The sequence below is a fragment of the Pocillopora damicornis genome, chromosome 10 (assembly GCF_964200805.1).
Source record: "Pocillopora damicornis chromosome 10, jaPocDami1.2, whole genome shotgun sequence".
In the NCBI taxonomy this organism is placed as follows: domain Eukaryota; kingdom Metazoa; phylum Cnidaria; class Anthozoa; order Scleractinia; family Pocilloporidae; genus Pocillopora; species Pocillopora damicornis.
The window spans coordinates 3,356,485-3,373,865 of record NC_142679.1 but is presented as its reverse complement, the minus strand read 5'-3'; the positions used below and the strand labels follow the sequence as shown (position 1 = coordinate 3,373,865).

The 17,381-nt window shown below is 37.8% G+C and overlaps 2 protein-coding genes across 2 annotated transcripts; one reads left to right on the top strand and one right to left on the bottom strand.

Moving 5' to 3' along the window:
• Window positions 1-498: 498 nt before the first annotated feature.
• Window positions 499-10,819, top strand: LOC113684693 (1-aminocyclopropane-1-carboxylate synthase-like protein 1). Its single transcript, XM_027202085.2, has 15 exons — window positions 499-736; window positions 1,691-1,750; window positions 2,528-2,598; window positions 3,156-3,225; window positions 3,787-3,853; window positions 4,732-4,829; window positions 4,992-5,069; window positions 5,418-5,518; window positions 6,082-6,171; window positions 6,857-6,902; window positions 7,412-7,525; window positions 8,267-8,297; window positions 8,604-8,746; window positions 9,100-9,253; window positions 9,912-10,819. Exons 1-15 carry the CDS (start codon window positions 626-628, stop codon window positions 10,172-10,174), a joined length of 1,497 nt encoding a protein of 498 aa, XP_027057886.2. The 5' UTR covers window positions 499-625; the 3' UTR covers window positions 10,175-10,819.
• LOC113684691 (protein CFAP20DC) lies at window positions 10,520-17,127 on the bottom strand. The gene is made up of 6 exons (XM_027202084.2): window positions 16,922-17,127; window positions 16,177-16,806; window positions 14,238-15,440; window positions 13,338-13,691; window positions 12,481-12,589; window positions 10,520-11,716 (listed from the first exon to the last, which is right to left on the bottom strand). The coding sequence occupies exons 1-6, from the start codon at window positions 16,940-16,942 to the stop codon at window positions 11,547-11,549; spliced, it is 2,487 nt and encodes an 828-aa protein (XP_027057885.2). The 5' UTR covers window positions 16,943-17,127; the 3' UTR covers window positions 10,520-11,546.
• Between the last annotated feature and the right edge of the window lie 254 nt (window positions 17,128-17,381).

Below are 17,381 nucleotides of genomic sequence, written 5' to 3'. Positions count from 1 at the left end.
CAATTGAAAAAATTTAACCGTTAGGCATAAAAATGCTAAGTATAAAAATTTTTCTTTTAATCACAAAGGGAGAATTTTGCTGTTGGCCTTTTAAAAATGGCCGGAATTTTAACCGTTAACCTTAATTAAGACCCTTGGGTACGTCACGCATTTGGCGGGTTAGGTCTTTTATAGTTACCAGAGTTAAATATTTACATTCTAAATTGGCGATAAAGGACTGCCACCTGTGAATATTATTTTGAAAAATATATTTAGTTAATAGCGCTTAAAAAGTGCAAAACTTTTGAGGATTCCAAGGAAATTCTGAAAACCTCGGTGAATGAGCCGGCCCCTTCCATAAATATTATCATCATTGTCATGAATTTGGCAATGACTGATTTAAAAATAAAAAATAAAACATAACAGAACATCACACAAAATGAAGCCTGACAGCCGGCACCCTCTCTACCCCCATCAAAAGTCCCAAAATGTGTGGGATACAAAATAAGGATCATACATGAAGTTCATAAAGAAAAATTAACTTTACAGAACGCGGTGTCAGCAGAAGATTAGCAGAGGATTGTCCGAATCCGTGGGGGGAGAGTTTGGAATTTTTATACGAATACCTTAGTTTAATTTTAGGAAGATGTCCTCTATATCAAACCGTGCAAAGTCCATGCGGCAATATTTCAACCACGAGGCAAAATATCTAGGTAAACAAAAGGCGAATCCTTTCCACAAGACCAAGAATCCACAGGTTAGTTGCTTCAAATGTATCCATGGAAAGTTTGATTTAAACCTGAGTCAAATATATTACGAAAATTTTCGTTTCTAATTAGGCCACAAAGAAAAATATTTTTGGAATGGTATGACAGAAGATGCTTTACTATATGCATTTTGAAATCACTGATGATCCTTGCAATTTGATTGGCTCTCAGTGATGCGATTAAATCACTAACCGCCCCTCTTTATGCTCTAGATCGCATCTTTTTCCCAGGCCATGAGACAGTTCTACGTAATCAATCAAATCCCAAGAAAATGAGCGATAGCTCTTGCAACTTTTTACAAACCAGCTTTATATATATACAGGATCAATATAATATTTTTACAGACTAATAGACTTGCAACTGAATTTCGCAATTCCTAAATAGATGTAATTTAGTGGTAATTGAACTTTTTGTTATGCTATTTTGTTGTACGCATGATTTCAAGATCAAACGAGTATGCAATGGGAGTAATCATGCTTATGATTTAAGGCCAAATTGCACTTTACTCAGTTCAATAACCATTATTTCTGAGCCTTACCCATACTGATATATCCCAAATTACACTCAAAATTATGTGATTACATATACAAATTGCACTCTACTCAGTTCAATTACCATCATATTGGATGCTAAAATCATACGTGGTGTGGAGGGTTGGATCAAGGTGCTTGGTGACATTTTTTGAGCAGAGGTAGTATCTGAAATCTGTTGGTTCTTTTGCTTAAGAATTACATTGTTACCAGCTGATGGGATTCCTGAATTAAAGCACAAATCAGTGCTATTTATGTGTGAATCACCCTGCTGAGAGCCAACTAAGGATCACGAGTAGATTCAAAGTGGATGTAATGAATAATTTTGAAATCAAAACTACTATAATCCCCATTATAACTCAGATGTAGAATATTGATAGATATAAATGTTTGCTGTAAATTTTTTTCCTTCAGGGAATCATCAACATGGGTACAAGTGAAAACACAATGACATATGATTTGCTGAAAGCTAAGGTATATTGGGTGTGAATTTATCAACCTGCCGACTCTACTCTCCTGCCTTAAGGTTGGGTTTCACTCATGATGGGGTCCGAGACAGTCAGAATTGTAATCAGGAGCACAGAGCAATGTGATCCAGTGAAAATCAAACTAACAGTATAGAAAGAAAATTGTTAATGCTGCTTACGACTCTGTTGCTTATGATTCAGTGAGAACCTGGTTGTTGTAGTCCTAAGCTTAAGACTGGGAGGGCCTGAGAACTGGTATTGTAATTGGTTGGTTCTCCAACTTCTGTTTGCGACTCCAACAATCTAGTGTTCACTGGAATTTTAAGTGTTGGAGGCATAAATGGAATCAGAATTCAATTCTTCACACTCTCTTCCTTACATTTCTGATAATGTGCAGCCAATTTCATGCTAACATAAGAGTAGAAAGCCCTATTTGTATGACCAGCAATTCATAGAAGCATGCAGTGCATCTTGAGATCAAGAGCACCCAAAACATGTTTGTCCAAGTTTTTTGATCTTCAGAATTGCTTACAACCTTGAAAGAAAAAGAAAGTTAATAGATTTACTTACTAGGTACTATTAGAACCTCTTTTAAAAACTTCAGATATGATAGAGTTCTCTTCAAAATTGCTCGCCATCTGAGGACAAAAATCTCATTCCTTTGACCACAATAGAGTCAGCTGGTCTATTTGCTTATATGAAGTGAATTCCACAGACTTCCTACTACCTTCAATTCTGATGAATAAGTTTGGACTGTTACCAAAATCAAATTTCTTTTTTTCAGTTTGATGAAAAAGAGTCTCGCACTCTGCTTCCAGAGCATACACAATATATTTGTGGAGAAGGATTAGAGAGGTAAAGGTTGATTAAAATTATAAAGTTGTTTGAGTTTGAGTGCTCTTATTAGTATTTTTTTTTTCTTCTGTTAATCTGTAAGTAAAAGTTGAAATTTATTTCTAGGTTGTCGTCATTTTAAGTTACCTAGAATTAAATTATAAAGAATTTTATGCAGAGATGTATAATAAGATTATTTAACAATTATTCCATGAGTGCGCATTGGATATGAGATGGTAAATGCATGGAGTTGGCTATATGCAACAAGTGTAAATTGAATAGATGTTTTTATTAATTTTCATTACATCCTGAATGTTTGGATGTTTGGAGCTCTTTTTTTTTTTTCAGCTGCACAACAATTGATGTAATGCATTTCTGATAACTGAAGTTGAGTGAACCAATCACAACACTAGAAATGCAATATTCAGAGTTGAATACTTAAAAATTTTTTCTTATCTGATAGTTACGTTACTTACTTATTATCAAATAGTGTGACTTCTATCAGGTTTCAAATGTCAACCCCACATGACTACAATCCAGCCTTACATATGTTATCTCTCTTTTCCCTTTTTTACCAGTTTTAGAGAAGCAATTGCAGATTTTCTCAATGACCATATGAAGCCTGTGGAGCCTATTCTTCCAGAAAATGTATGTAAAATCATGGATAGATATAAGACTGAAATTACCAGTACCATCATTAATAGTGAGCATAAATTTTCCTGTTGGGAATAGAGTAAATTCACCACAATCATACACAAACATGAAAATTTTCCTCGATCCTCAAAGTGACTACTGCTTTACTTACAGTGCGTGCTCACATCCCACAAGTTTACTTATAGTGCCTGCTCACATACTGCTTTTACCAATCATCTTGTGAGGTTTACATGTAAGGATTTAATCTTTAATTCCCAAGATCTGACTGTTTATTCTCCCCTCTACCTGCTACACATTTCCTTGCTAATAAATCACAAGAATTAGGTGTCAGATCAATACTATACTAACTTCTACCTGATAAGTTTGAGAATTCTCATAACATGTTGGCTGAATAATGTGTGGATTTTATAGGGAGAAGTTACATGTTAATCAGTTATGGGAGTTCAAGGGTTATTAAAGGAATGTGCTCAATTAAGTTTGCTCACATCTGAATTTTGTTGAACCAGTTGGCCTTTGGAGATATGTGAAACTTTGTAATATTGTTTTTGTTTTCAGTTGATTGTTTCTAATGGATGTACACCACTAGTTGATACTCTGGCCTTTTCACTTGCTGATGAAGGAGGTATTTCAATTTGTATGTATAATTATATTTTAAGTACAGGCAACAGTAACAACAGAAAACTTTACTTTTACTCTTTATAATATACTCTTTCTCGTTCGTCCTATTTGTAGTTACAAAAACTGTAATACAGTAAATGGTTTGAACCCAAGGGTAACATGGAATAGTGTGGTCTAATTGTCTGTCAGGGTGAGTGTAGTTCTGAGAAAGACTGTTGTTGTGGTGCTGACGTTTTGACAACCTGAGTGGAAGTCATCATGAGAGTCGAGTGAATAGTTGTTGTCAGTTGAATGTCAACAATGACTGACAAGAACTCATTCAACTGACAACTGACAACAATTCACTTGACTTTGTTAATGACTTCCACCCAGGTTGTTGAAATGTCAGTCACCACTACTGACAACATTCCTCCTCAGGACTACACTCACCTGGACAATCAAACCACACTATTACAAAAACTGTAATAAAATTAGGCCAATCCTCCTGGAATAATTACAATGTGTAGGAGATCCAGGTAACCTACACTAAACAATGCATGGGATATGAATGCATAAGATATCAGTTGCACTTGGGTTGCATTGTAGTAGTCCGCAGATTTTCACACCCTGTTAGGAAGATCAGAAAAATAATTTGTGAATATAGACAGCTTGTTGTTAAAAAAATGAGGTGCAATCTGCATCGCTTTCACTTGGTAGGATTTGTAACAAAGAACTAAATTTCTTTAAGTGATGTTTAATTTTGAAAGTGTGACAGAAGCTACTCAGTCAATCCTCACTTGTTTCTAGAGCTCAGTTTCTCTGTAGTTGCTGATTGTGAACCAGTTGTGGTAAAATTTGAAAAATAATGCATTATTTTTCTGTATTTGCACTGTGATCCAACAGAGGGTTTGCTGATCCCGTCTCCATTTTATGGATCATTTCTCCTGGATTTGCAGTCAAGATCAAGAGTGATACCTTTTCCAGTTGAACTTTCTAGTAAGGTTGGTGTCCTAACATATCAACTGGGTTTCTTGCAAGTTGACTTGGTGCTGTAGTTTGCAAAGACTTCTTAATTACTACTGACAGTACTTTCTCAATGACAGTATTGATCTCTGGAATCAAGGCAGGAACTGTATGATGACTTCTTTCATTTTATGTCTTAGATTGGTCCAGGAGAGACACAGCCGTTTGAACTTACTGTAGCAAGACTAGAATCTGCTTTAAAGAAAGCATCAGAGCAGGTACTCCTTAACTGAGAAGTTGTAGTTAATCACATATGCATAAAAGTAGAGTTGGAGAAATTTTTCACAAGAAATCACTTTTGATGCAGCGGGTCGGAAGTTAGTATTTAGCAGGTCAAAATCTAAAATACTTTGGCTTTGCTCTCAGAGATTTTCAGTGCTTGGATTCGGGAAAAGTTGCCAAATTTTGACCTCAATCAAATTGAAAATTCTCCAAGATGCCGATTCATGAACAACGAATCAAAAGAGCAAATTTCAATCTGAGTTGAAAGCGATGCAGATTGCTCCTCATTTTTTTAACAACAAGCTGTCTATACTCACAAATTATTTTGCTGATCTTCCTAACAGGGTGTGAAAATCCGTGGACTACTACTATGCAACCCAAACAACCCCCTGGGCAATATCTACTCCGAAGAACTCTTACAAGAATGTCTGAATTTTGCTTCCAGGTGAGGAAAGACGCGGTTTACTCGCGCTTACTGCTAAAAGACACTGTAACAGCCAACCAGTTATTTTTTAGAGATTTATTAATTACTGTAGCAAATCACAGAAAAGCTGGTGTTCTGCTCATCGTTGGGGCAGAGTAGGGGAATCTGCTTTGCGAGCGTATAAATGAAGTATAGATGTATATTGTTGGGTTTAGTCAGTACCTGAACAACTGCGCACCTACTCCTCCCCTGACCCAACAACAGTCAGCTGATGACAAGGTTGCGTTAATGTTAGGTTAGGGGAGGGGTAACGGCGCAGTTGCGTAGGTATTAGCGCTAATTCACTTAAATTCACTCAAGAACTGAATAGGATATTGCGTATTGCGAAGATCACAAAAAGGAAACGAAGACAGTTGCGAGTGGAATCACAACGATCATTGAAATGGGAATCTTAGGGTTAGATCCTTGATTCGAAGAAACTATTTCTAGTTTATTCGGAAAATGCAACCGATTTTAAAAAATTCCTTAGATTTCCTTCTTCGTTGGAGTATGAAAGCTTACTTGTGATTTCTTTGCTGTTTTAGACATTCTCTACATGTCATCGTAGACGAGATATACATGATGTGCGGATACAGAGAAGGTTGTTCTGTGACAAATGTGACGAGTTTAAAAAAGTAAGTCACTTGTGCAGGGTTTTTCTCTTGATACGATATTGTTTCGCTGCTGGTGGCTTTCATCGGTGTCTTTGCTAAGAATTTGCATGATTTGGCTGCATCCCCAAACACGATTTTCGGTATGTTAACTTTCTCCTCTCTCTTTTCGGGGCCATTGTGTTGAATTCTTGTTCGAGGCACTTTACTTTCACAACGCTTCTCTCTCACCAAACCGTAGTATCAAAATGTTAGGAAACGGAGCATTGTTGGGGACTGGTTAGGGAAACCTAGGATTAGCTAGTCTGGACGCAATAAGGTCTTAGGCTTGTGGTTTCCAGTTGAGGAGACAATCAAGTAAGCGTTTTTTTTTTGTATTGATGTGGATCATTCTTCAATCGAGTGTCGAAAGTAATGCAGGATTGCATTGGTTTTACTTTACTTTGCTCTGTGATTGGAAAACTCGCGTCATCCTCACAACTAATAAAATGTAAACTGGAAACCATCGCAACTCGGTCATTTGCGTTTTCCCGCGCTTCAAGCAGTTTGCTTGTTTTCACTCCGAGTTCTCATTGGCTAATATTTGTGTAAAAGTTTATTCTGAATGGTCATTGGGATTACTTTTATTTGGTTTTATGACGCTCAATTGAAAATTGCACTGAATATAAGGGTAAATAACCGACCACGAGTGTCTGTTCTTTCCTTGCAGCATTCCAGACAAGGAGATGGTTCACGTCCTGTGGGGCTTTAGTAAGGTAGTGTGAATTAAATGGCGTATTCGTACATGTAACGGGTTGTTTTGAACCTCAAACACTGGATAAGAAACAGAAACATCCAAAAGGGAACAGAAAAAAATTTTTTTGTGAAATGACTGAATGAGTGACTTACTTGGAATCGTTTGAGAGGGACTAGAACTGAAAACCCATTTGTGTTTGATATCGTTTGATATTGTAATGACTCCAGAGCATGCGCTGCGCGTAACCGGTTTCAAGCGCGGGAAAACAAGTAGCAAGTGGCAGGCGCGGAAAATTGCGAATTTGGTGTCTAGCGCGGGAAAAGCATGTAAGCAGTAAAAAGCGCGGGAATAACTAAGTGTTTGGTTATAACTTGAAACCAGTTTCAAGCGCGGGAAAAATGGGAAGCAGTATGGGAGTGCAAGAATAATGTGAACTGGTTCTGAGGAAAGACCTCTATGCATGTTCATCGGAATCTTTCGTACGCACCTACATTCGCCCTCACTGATTTGACTGTTATAAATTTGTAGGATTTTGGAATATCTGGATTTCGCTGCGGTGTTCTTCACACGTTAAACAAAGAACTTTTCAGACTCATAAGTTCAGGATATCAAATATTCCATGATATACCAGCCCAAACACAGGCAAGTTATGGTTACTGAATCAATTCTCTGTTATTTGGAATGACGAGTAAAGATCCTATCTTGATTTAAGTGATATATTAGTTCGCCAAAAATACTATGAATTTACCTGAAAATACCATCTTACAAAGATGGGACAACACTAGTAAGGTGGAGATAAACCTTGATGAGGACAGATGGTTCAGACTACTATGAGTAGCAAAAGTTGTTAGCACACATCCCCTTTAGTTTGTAGGTGGATGACAACCCTCCACTTGACATCATACTAGTAAACAGAAGTCTTGTAATTCGTCGCCAATCATTTTCTTGGAAATTCCCCCTTATCCCTTGACAATGTTGCAAGGAACTAATGAGCACTTTGTTTTGCAAAGGGCAATATTGAAATGGGAGAGAGGGGAAGATAGATGAAAGTTACAAAAGAAGGACGCGAAGACTTTTGTCCATTCATTGTAGCTTATACGACGACAAACTTGAACTTTTTATAAAACATGCCGTTCGCTAGAGGAGATAACCTTTTGGTAATATTCGCTCCAACATTTTTTAAGTTCACCCAAAGGCAAGGTTCTTGTGTCTTTTTCCTCTTTTATGGTTATCTACGTTTTAAGCTGTTACAGTTTTGACCAGTTGCTCAGTAGAGCCTTGAGCAAGTGTTGTTACACCAAAATCAAACTATCAGAACAGTCAATCAGAACATATCTCAGTACCTCGCTTTCCACTAATGCTATGATGTAACCTTTCCCTTAGGTTCTCCTTACAAATCTCATCAAGGATAAAGGTTAGTACGTTGCTATTTGATTGGGCAGGGGTGGGGTTTTTTTCCGAGTTTATAACGAACATATATATAATAACAACAGTCCTACCCAAACCGTTTAAGGTTTGACGTTTTTTACATGTCATTCTCGTAGCCTCATGCTTGGTATGAGAATTGTGCATGCACAGCACTTTCAATTATGTGAAAGGAAACGAAAGAGGGAAATTAGTGTATTCCTTTCCGAAGTAAAACATGACAAGAGAGCAAAACTCTTAGTTTGAAGCAAATTAAAGGTGTGATTCTAATTTTTTTTATTCGTATGGTTTACAGAATGGTTAGATAAAACGTTTTTCCCAACAAATAGACAACGGCTTCGAAACGCTTACAAGATGGCTTGTGATGCTCTTGAAGAAGTTGGTATTCCGTTCCTCCCCGGAGAATGTGGCCTGTTTATATGGGTCGACTTTAGGGAGGTATACACATTGACTAATACAATTTATTAAATACATCGTGTGATTTATTTAAAAATAGGCCATTTTACAGTTGTGTTCTTAGTTGCCAAGCCTTTGATTTGGAGTGAGGCTGAAGGTGGCCATGTTGTGATAGAGACCAGTATCTCGTTAGTATGATGACAAAGTAATTTACATGTGAAAAGCAGCAACGTTTGTATCATAACAAGGTCAACCTTAGCCTCACTCCTGTTCAAAGGCTTGGCAACCAAGCACGCAACTGTAAAATGGACTGATGGTTCATGCAGAGCGTGGATGCCCGCTGGAAGTTTAGAAAACAGGAATACTTATTGTTGTACTGTCTCTTTATCTTTTAGCTACTTCCAACATCATCTTTTGAAGATGAAATGCACTTGTTAGACTGCATGATAACACATGGTGTATTCATCTTTCCTGGGTCATATTTTCGTTGTCCAGAACCCGGTTGGTTTAGAATAATATTCGCCATGGAGACGGATATTCTTCAACTAGGTGAGCTTGTTGTAAGTGACTATCTGTCGCCTGGATGAAGAGAGACAAGACAGGAAATAACAATATAAAAAGCTATGTCGCTTTTGTGTGTATTCTAATATACATTAATTGGAATAGTTATTGAATCTAAGGGAAGAGAGAGTGACGGTTTTCTAAACGAACTAACGCAGCCCTTCTGAGAAGTATTTAGCACATTGCATTAATGGAGTCTGATTTCATTTTCTCGTAGAGTTTTCTTTTTTTGCATCCATATTAGCATACCCCGCTGTGTCCCAGTTTCTACAGAATGAAGGTACTGGGTGCATTGCTATTCCGCTTGAATGGCATACTGTTCTATCGCAGGTTATCCCCGAGGGAATTGTTAGTAGTCGCCTAGAATATTCTGGCACTGTAAGTGTCTTGACCCTTGGGCGTGAATTCGGGCCAGTCAAGGCAGATTCCCACATGCTAATCGTCTGCCAGCTTTGTCCTCGCCATAATAATCCTCTGAATAAAATATAAAAAATATATAAAATATATCTATAAAAGAGTCTTAGAGGCGCAACTAAGTAAAGAAGTTGGCGGCAATTGCGCGCACTACTGCTCTCAAGATGCCTTGCCTGCTGGCGAAGATTGTTTTACCTACACACTTTAATACTAAATAACTCCTCTTACTTAGGTTTAAGCAGAATTCAGCAAACTGTGAGGGAGGTCCGCGCTGGTCTGGCTTCGAAGCAGGATGAGAAAGCTGCACTTGCTCAGAGAGAAGAAAGTACTAGCTTCGTAGAAAGCGAGAATGGTGTAAGTCTCGAGGATTTACTTCGAACATTACACCAGCAAATACAAAACAGTGACTGGCTGAAGGAAAATACCGCTGAAAAGTGGATGGAGGAAAATCCTGAACTGGCTAAAGCCTTTTTAAAGCAAAACGACGAGAAATAACAAGCTAAATGATTTTATTAAATTGCCAGAAAACCGCCAGATAAGTTTTCCTTTCAGAAAGTTACCAAACGATATCTTCAGGGAGGGATAGGTGAAGAATCTATAATCAAGAGCAATGGTTACCTTTCGACATAAACAACGAGCAGTCTCATCTTTTTGGCGAAATCCGTCAAGTAAGTAAAAAAAAAATCAGCGGAAAAATAAATTGATGTTAGCGCGGAATTCCCAGGGTGAGATATGACGCGCGAACATCTATTTTTGTTGAATTTTTTTGCCTCGCGCGACGTATTTCGCCTTAAAGGCGCTGCTCGTGGTCTTCTTTTGACACGGCTGTACAAGTCAATGCGAATATCTCTCTTTCACAAAAGAGAGCAACTGAATTTTATTGAAATCATTTTCTCACTTATTTCACAAACCCTGCCGAAGGACAAAGAGGAAAATGACCGGCAAGTTGTTTGTGATGACAATCCACAATAAGAAACTCACACAGTCTAAGATAACTCACTTCAAAGTGGACAAATGTACAGAAAAATCACATCACACTTATGAGTATTTACAATATGAATGATCTTGTACCAAGTTGATATGAGCATTGACAAATACATAATCGTATGTAAAACATAATAAATAGAATAATTTGAGAAACTAGTTTTACTAGTTTACTGAACAATAAGGCACCTGGTACTTCATTTTCACACAAGGCAACTAATAAAAAGAAAATAGCTTATGTTCACGGGCATAAATATGTTTAGGGTCCCGACTCACGTGTCATTTTAGCCCGAGCAGTCTAACGAGGTTCAAAATGACCCTGGGAAGGGCTCAAAACATATTTACGCCCGCGAAAATAAGCTGTATTGCTGTAATTATCAATTTGGAGGGCGTTGTGACGTTACGGCATACTGGAAAATGTTGAACATCTCGACGTTTGCTATCAGCTGATTGTACACTAATACGAAAGCATCAATGAAGTATTGCAGTTTTCTCATGATCTATGCACGTCCTTGTGGATACACCACAATAGAAGAGACTGTTGCAAGAAAAACGACAACACCTCACTAGGAGTGTATCAACTACGATCAAGAACCGCTTGCCTTTGTTTCGAAAACGAAAACATTTGGATTGGCACAGAACAAGAGATGTGTTGTGCTATTTTCATGTAGGGTTGATTTGAGGATCTCTTGCTGTTTGGCTTTTTGCCGTTTGAAAACGTCAAGCTTTAATTTACTGCCTACAAGATGACCCCACCATTGTGCGGGATTCTGCTTCAAGGCAGTCGGGTATTCAACACCGTAACTAGTTTTACTACTTCACAAAACGACCCAGAATGAACTACATGTACATTAAATGTTCAGTTGAGCAGTCAGTTGTTGTCTTATGCCAGTTCATAATACTTGTGAGTTCTGGGATCAAAGTAACAGTTCAAACATGGATCATAAAGTAAATCCAACTCTTCTTCATCTGCTGTGTTGTGGTCCATGCTACAGCTTGGATTACGACTTCTTGGTGGTGATAGGGCAGCTGAAAGAGCCTCCTGTTGGCCAGCTGTAAAACAAATAATTGTTTTGAGGAAGCATGCATCTTTAACCATCATAGTGGTTTAAATAAAAGCCTGTCAGTGCCAGTCTATTACCACCTACAAGACCTTGTACCGCTGTATGATTAGCCTAGGTGCAGGTTCGTGGTTGGGTTTTTCCTTTCAGTCCCTTTTGCTGGTACAACTGTCTGTTATGCCATTGGCAATCACTTATGGAAAAGTTAGTGAAACTCCTGCATCACATCTCTCCTTAAGAACTCTACAACTTACCAGTAACATTTTGAAAATGATAAATCTGGCCGTGTTAAATAAACAAGAGTGTTAAGTGTTGATTACAAGACAGGATTGCAATAACTAGAGATCTCAAACAGTGCAGAACTTTAGCCGTTGATTTATTCCAACCTGACTGACAGTTTTTTATTATAATGAGAAATAAATGAGTGAACCATATGCGTGAGTACAATGTACAAAGCATACCTCCCCTGTGTCACTGACAGAAAAAAAAATAACATTTTTAACTCTCATGAGTGACCAAAAGAGAATTTCTCTTTTCAATACTAATACAACATCAAGCAGACAAGTGATGAGAACAACCATTTAAGAAAAACAAGAATTAGTGGAATTTTAGTTGACCCAGTACCTGACATCAAAACAATTATATAGCAGACAGTAAGGAGAATAACTAATAAGATCATGTGAGTGAAAAGGCAAGGGCAGAATAACATCTCGTTACTATAGATCACTGCTATCTCAAGAGGAGTGTTTTACTTACCAGTGCTCCGTTTTTGACTGGGTAGTACAATTGGTGGACTGAATGCATTTGAATACTCCCTTGGATCCATCGGTAATGTGGCTGTAAGATCTGGCTCTGGTCCTGGGTGCTAATAAGTGCAAAACACATGTTACAACAGTTCAAACTACTACTTTCCTTTTAGATTAAAAGTAAAACTGATGAGATAAAGAAGACAGAAAAAATTTTTGGTTAGGGTTGGGCCAAACAGAACAACCAAAATTTGAAAACATTTCATTCCTTTCCTCATGTTGTTATCCTTTTGTTGTCACATGATGCTTTCCTGCCACTTTCATGTGTTTTTCACATAGGTGATGTAAAATATAAATGCTACTCCAGGGACACATCTCTCCCAAGGGTGAACCAGACTCTAGGCTTAGGAAATACATATTTATTTCACTGTACATTTAGGTGGAGTTGATGAGTGAAGTGAATAAGATGAAGCATCATTCTAAAAGATGTTGACTAAATAACCCACCAGAACTTGCAGTATCAATTTTTTTTTTCCTTTGGCAAACCCCACCCCAGTTGCCCACCCTAGAAATTTCAGTTTGCTTCAATGTCCAACATCCAATTCCAGTTGTGGCACAGTTTTATTGTAGATAGTTTCTTAACTCCATCAATACCCTAACCTTTTAGGATGTTTTGTGGTATGGGCCTCTAAAAACTGTCTTCAACTTATCCGGTCACACTGGATTAATAGCTAGTATGTGCAGCAATTCATGTGAGCATTAATTTACCACAGACACTACAGATTTGAAATTTTCAGAATGGAAGCTCTAATTCTTGACAAATTCAATCCCACCTCCTCCTTGCCAAACTAACACCATTTTACTAACCCTCATTTCATCTAAATAGCGGTGTATCCTCCTGTCAGGGGGAGGTGGTCCTTTCCATGTACTGTATGTTGTATCATCACTAGAATCACTAAGGGAATCCCCCCCATCATTAACAATGATGTCTTCAGAACCAGTTCCACTACTATTCAAGTGTTCTCTAAATATTCTGCTATCATGTCCAAAAGAGCTGTTAAATGATCTATCCAAGGATTTGTCTAACATGTTGTTACTCATGGCAGATGTGTCAAATCGCCAAGAACTTGCATCTGATTGAACATTCCGCCACGAGTTTGCATCAGATTGGTAATTCCTTGCATCATATGGCTTTGCATTGCTTTTGCGTGGTGAAGGAATCTTAAGTAAAAAAAAAAGAGAGAGAAAAAAATTAAAAGACTACAATTATAACAATTCCATACTTTCTGACATATCAAATCACCATTTTGAAGCCAATTAATCAATGCCTGAGCCCTGCCCAGAAAAAAAAAATATCTGTATTCTTTTTATAGTGTACAACCTAAATGTAGTCACTGTATTCATGTGCAGAAGTGGCATGTACTGACAGAAATACCTCTCTAATAACTCCAAATATGTCTTATTTTTTAATACCAGATCTGTCCAACCTTGTCTCATCCTTGGTTGAACAAAACATAAAAATTGTCAGATGTCTCATTTATGTCTTAACTGTTTTCACTTAATTTCATGCCCTATTTTCTGGGCAGAAAAATTACATGTCTCATATATTTGGCAAATAGTTGTCAACTGTAAAGTCTGGTTAAGATATGTGTCAATTTTGATGAAACACTATGCAATAACCAAAAGATTTACTGATATACAGGCTAGCTGAAGAATGACCTCTTTTAGTTAATCTTTCACTTGGATTTCATTTAAGTCTTCACTCACCTCCTTCAACAAGCTACTTCTGATACTCATTCTCAAGATCTGTGAATTTGACAAAGGATCAGGCTCAGGGCTTGGTAATGGACTTTCCAGAGGGCTCAATTTTGATCCTCTTGAGCTGCACCTTGAATTTCCACTTGCTTTCAAAAAGTTCTGTAAATCATCTTCCTCAGCTGAACTTTCTCCAGAAGCTTTGTAGAAGTCGTCATCATACTCTGATCTATCACTGCCTTTCCGCAATCGATTCTGTGATTTATTTGTTAGGTCTTTAGAATCCACAGATTCTTGTAATGAAATTTTAATCTCTGGCTTTTCTTCAGCAGGTGTCATACCTGGAATATAATCTGAAGTTTTACGTGGTCGACCCCGAGGTGATCTGGGTGCGGATCTAGGTCTAGATGAGAAAGTGAAAAGAGACTCTTTTTCAATTTTTGTCGTCGGTGCTGTCTGTTCTTGTGAATTAGCAGGATCAGTATTGGCATTGCCATTTTGATCCCTATCAGGAATTTTTATTGACAGTTTTTTAAAGCTTGCTGCTAGGCTACTATCATCACCTGACATCTTAAGTGAATTCTCACTTTGTGATCTAGAAATAGACTCCTGATCATCAGAGACATTGTCCTTTGAAGTGGAGGAACCATTCACACCATTCTTAACAGTATTGCTTGTGTTATCCTTGTCAGTATTATTTGTGTTATCCCCATTGCGAACTTTGGAACTTCCAGGATGTTTGATTCTCAATGGCCTTCTCCGTGTCTTCCCACCTGAGCCAGTTCTTGGTGGTCTGGGTTGCATTGTTGTTTGAGTAGCTTCCACCTCTAACTGGCTACTGGAAGATTCTGATTGAAAATAAGTAGCATCTGATAAAGACCTCTGGTATGGAAGTCTATGAGTTAGTCCACTACTTTCACGTCCACTTTCAGGCTCAAGCGCGGGTGAAACAGATGTTAACTGAAGGATTGAGCCACTGTGATTTAATCCTGAAGAAGATCGGCCACCTGCAGAAGATGCTCCTCCTTCACGAGAAGACTTTCTTGCATGTTTAGGAATAACAACTTTTGAGCCAAATGCAATATGTGTGGGTTGTTCTTCTGGTTTGTGTCCTGACACATCAGCTTCAGTAAGGATTGGTGTTGAAGGCGGAGGGAGGCCAGCTCTCTCTCTTGCTTTGATTTCTGCCTGTAATATCTTGGTCATATTGATGACCTTGAAGAAAAAATACAACAAATTTGTTTTCATAGGATGAGGAAAATTTAATCCTACCAAAGAAAGAAAAAAATTTTTTATACCTCAATCTTGAAATCAAAGCTGTTGCAAGATGTATTTACTTAGTCATCAATTTATCTAAAACCGAAACATCAAGTACTTGCTGAAAGGCATTTTAATTTATGAAATCACATTTATTGAAAATATTTATGGAGTGCTGACCATAACTGCCTTACATGTAACATTGGCTGAAAGTAACGAGATACACCAAGATTTTTTTTTCCCAAAATATATCAGCATGTGAACCTAATAATAGTAACAGACTCTGTGGCTCAGCGGTTGAGAAATTTAGAGTGCAAAGGCTTTGATTCCTTATGGGAACTCAGAATTTTTCTCTATCCCTGGTTTGTGACAAGGCGATAAGTCATCCCTTTTCAAATATAAAATAACCATTTCAAAAACAAAATGTAAAAATACCACCAGCAGTTAAATCACGTCTAACACATTTCTAATCAGCAAGACATAATTCACAAAACAAGGTGTAAAAATGAAGCAAGGGAGATAATTACCGTCGATAAATTAATTATGGTCCAAACCACAGGAGCAGTCCAACATGAATAGGTTTAATAGCGCTTTCAGTCACCGCATATTAAACGTTAATACAAGTATATTACAGTAAGCCTGCACTGAACCAGCTACGTAAACAAAAAGAATAAAAATAAAACAGTACTCATACCTGTGTGTAATAAAGGATGTCTGGTGAAGTCGAGAGCTGCAGTGATTTGGGTATATTGTCTGACTCTCCGCTGTTTGTATTCTCGCAATTGTAGAGTTCATCGTCGTCCGTAGTATCTAACGGTTGCAACTTCATTGTGAAGATTTTCCTTAAACGACAACTCGCAGAAATTGTCAAGTTTTCCAGAGCATTAAAAGACTCTCCCTTGAACGTTTCTCCTACCAGTGATCGTAGATCAAAACAAAGATTTAACCAGACACCAAGGCGAAGGATGTTAAGGGGAAATCGCGCGTGAAGTTGTGTTATAGTGATTTCTCTGTGATTTGAGGAGAGCAGAATGCGACGTTTGTTGTTTCCAGAGCTGTCTGAAACACCAAACTCTAAAGAAAACGAGTGCCCCAGTGGCACATATAATTGCAAAACCAAATACCGCTGTGTAAGTCCTAACGATTGCTTCTCGTCTTTAGGTAAGCTCATTTTCGTTGTGGTTGTCTCGCCCTCCAAAATGTAAACAAAACTCTTTACGTCCTTATCGTAAACTTTGTTTTTGGTTGAAGCACTTCCACTCAGCCTCCATTTTGCGACCGGGTCTCGTCCTTGAGCACTGAAAACTTCCACGTAAGAGCCACCCTATTTACACGAATCGAAAGAGAAATAACAAAACGTTACAGTAATCAAGCTTGGTTTGAAAAATATGTAACCATGCAAGCTAACCGATTTGGCCGCACTATGCTAATTTACTTACTTGAAACTCATGCTTAAACATTTTTTGCCGCCACAAACAAGAATCTCTAAGCGAAATATTTCAAAAATAGTCGAAATTTGAAGATAAGGGTTAATCCGTCGAGGAGACTTCGTTAAAAACGCGAAAAAGGTTCTTTGCTGCCGTACAAATTCGTCGCCATCATTAATCGACCCAGAGCCTCGTTTCTTTACATTTATTCTCGTTCCCAGACCTGAACTACTCTCTCGGCCGGTAGGACCTTGGCACAGGAAGTGACGCTCTTCTGAATTCTTGAGACCTAATAAATTTTTAGATTTTTGTTCACGTTTACTGTTAAGAACAAAGATAAACATGACCAAATAATCTTGAACTGGAGTGTCTTTGTTAAATTTATCATGAAACGGATGGACGCTGTCATACATACGGAAAGAAAAAGCAAGAAATATCCGGAGTTCTCCAAGTACTACAAGTTTCTTCATTT

Coding starts and splice junctions, on each gene's coding strand:
- LOC113684691 (XM_027202084.2), bottom strand. CDS start 16,942: ATGTTTAAGCATGAGTTTCAA. Junction 13,692..14,237: donor GAAGTAGCTTGTTGAAGGAG/GTGAGTGAAGAC, acceptor TTTTTACTTAAG/ATTCCTTCACCACGCAAAAG. Junction 11,717..12,480: donor CAGTCAAAAACGGAGCACTG/GTAAGTAAAACA, acceptor TTTGTTTTACAG/CTGGCCAACAGGAGGCTCTT.
- LOC113684693 (XM_027202085.2), top strand. CDS start 626: ATGTCCTCTATATCAAACCGTGCAAAGTCCATGCGGCAATATTTCAAC. Junction 737..1,690: donor ACAAGACCAAGAATCCACAG/GTTAGTTGCTTC, acceptor TTTTTCCTTCAG/GGAATCATCAACATGGGTAC. Junction 6,903..7,411: donor TCCTGTGGGGCTTTAGTAAG/GTAGTGTGAATT, acceptor ATAAATTTGTAG/GATTTTGGAATATCTGGATT.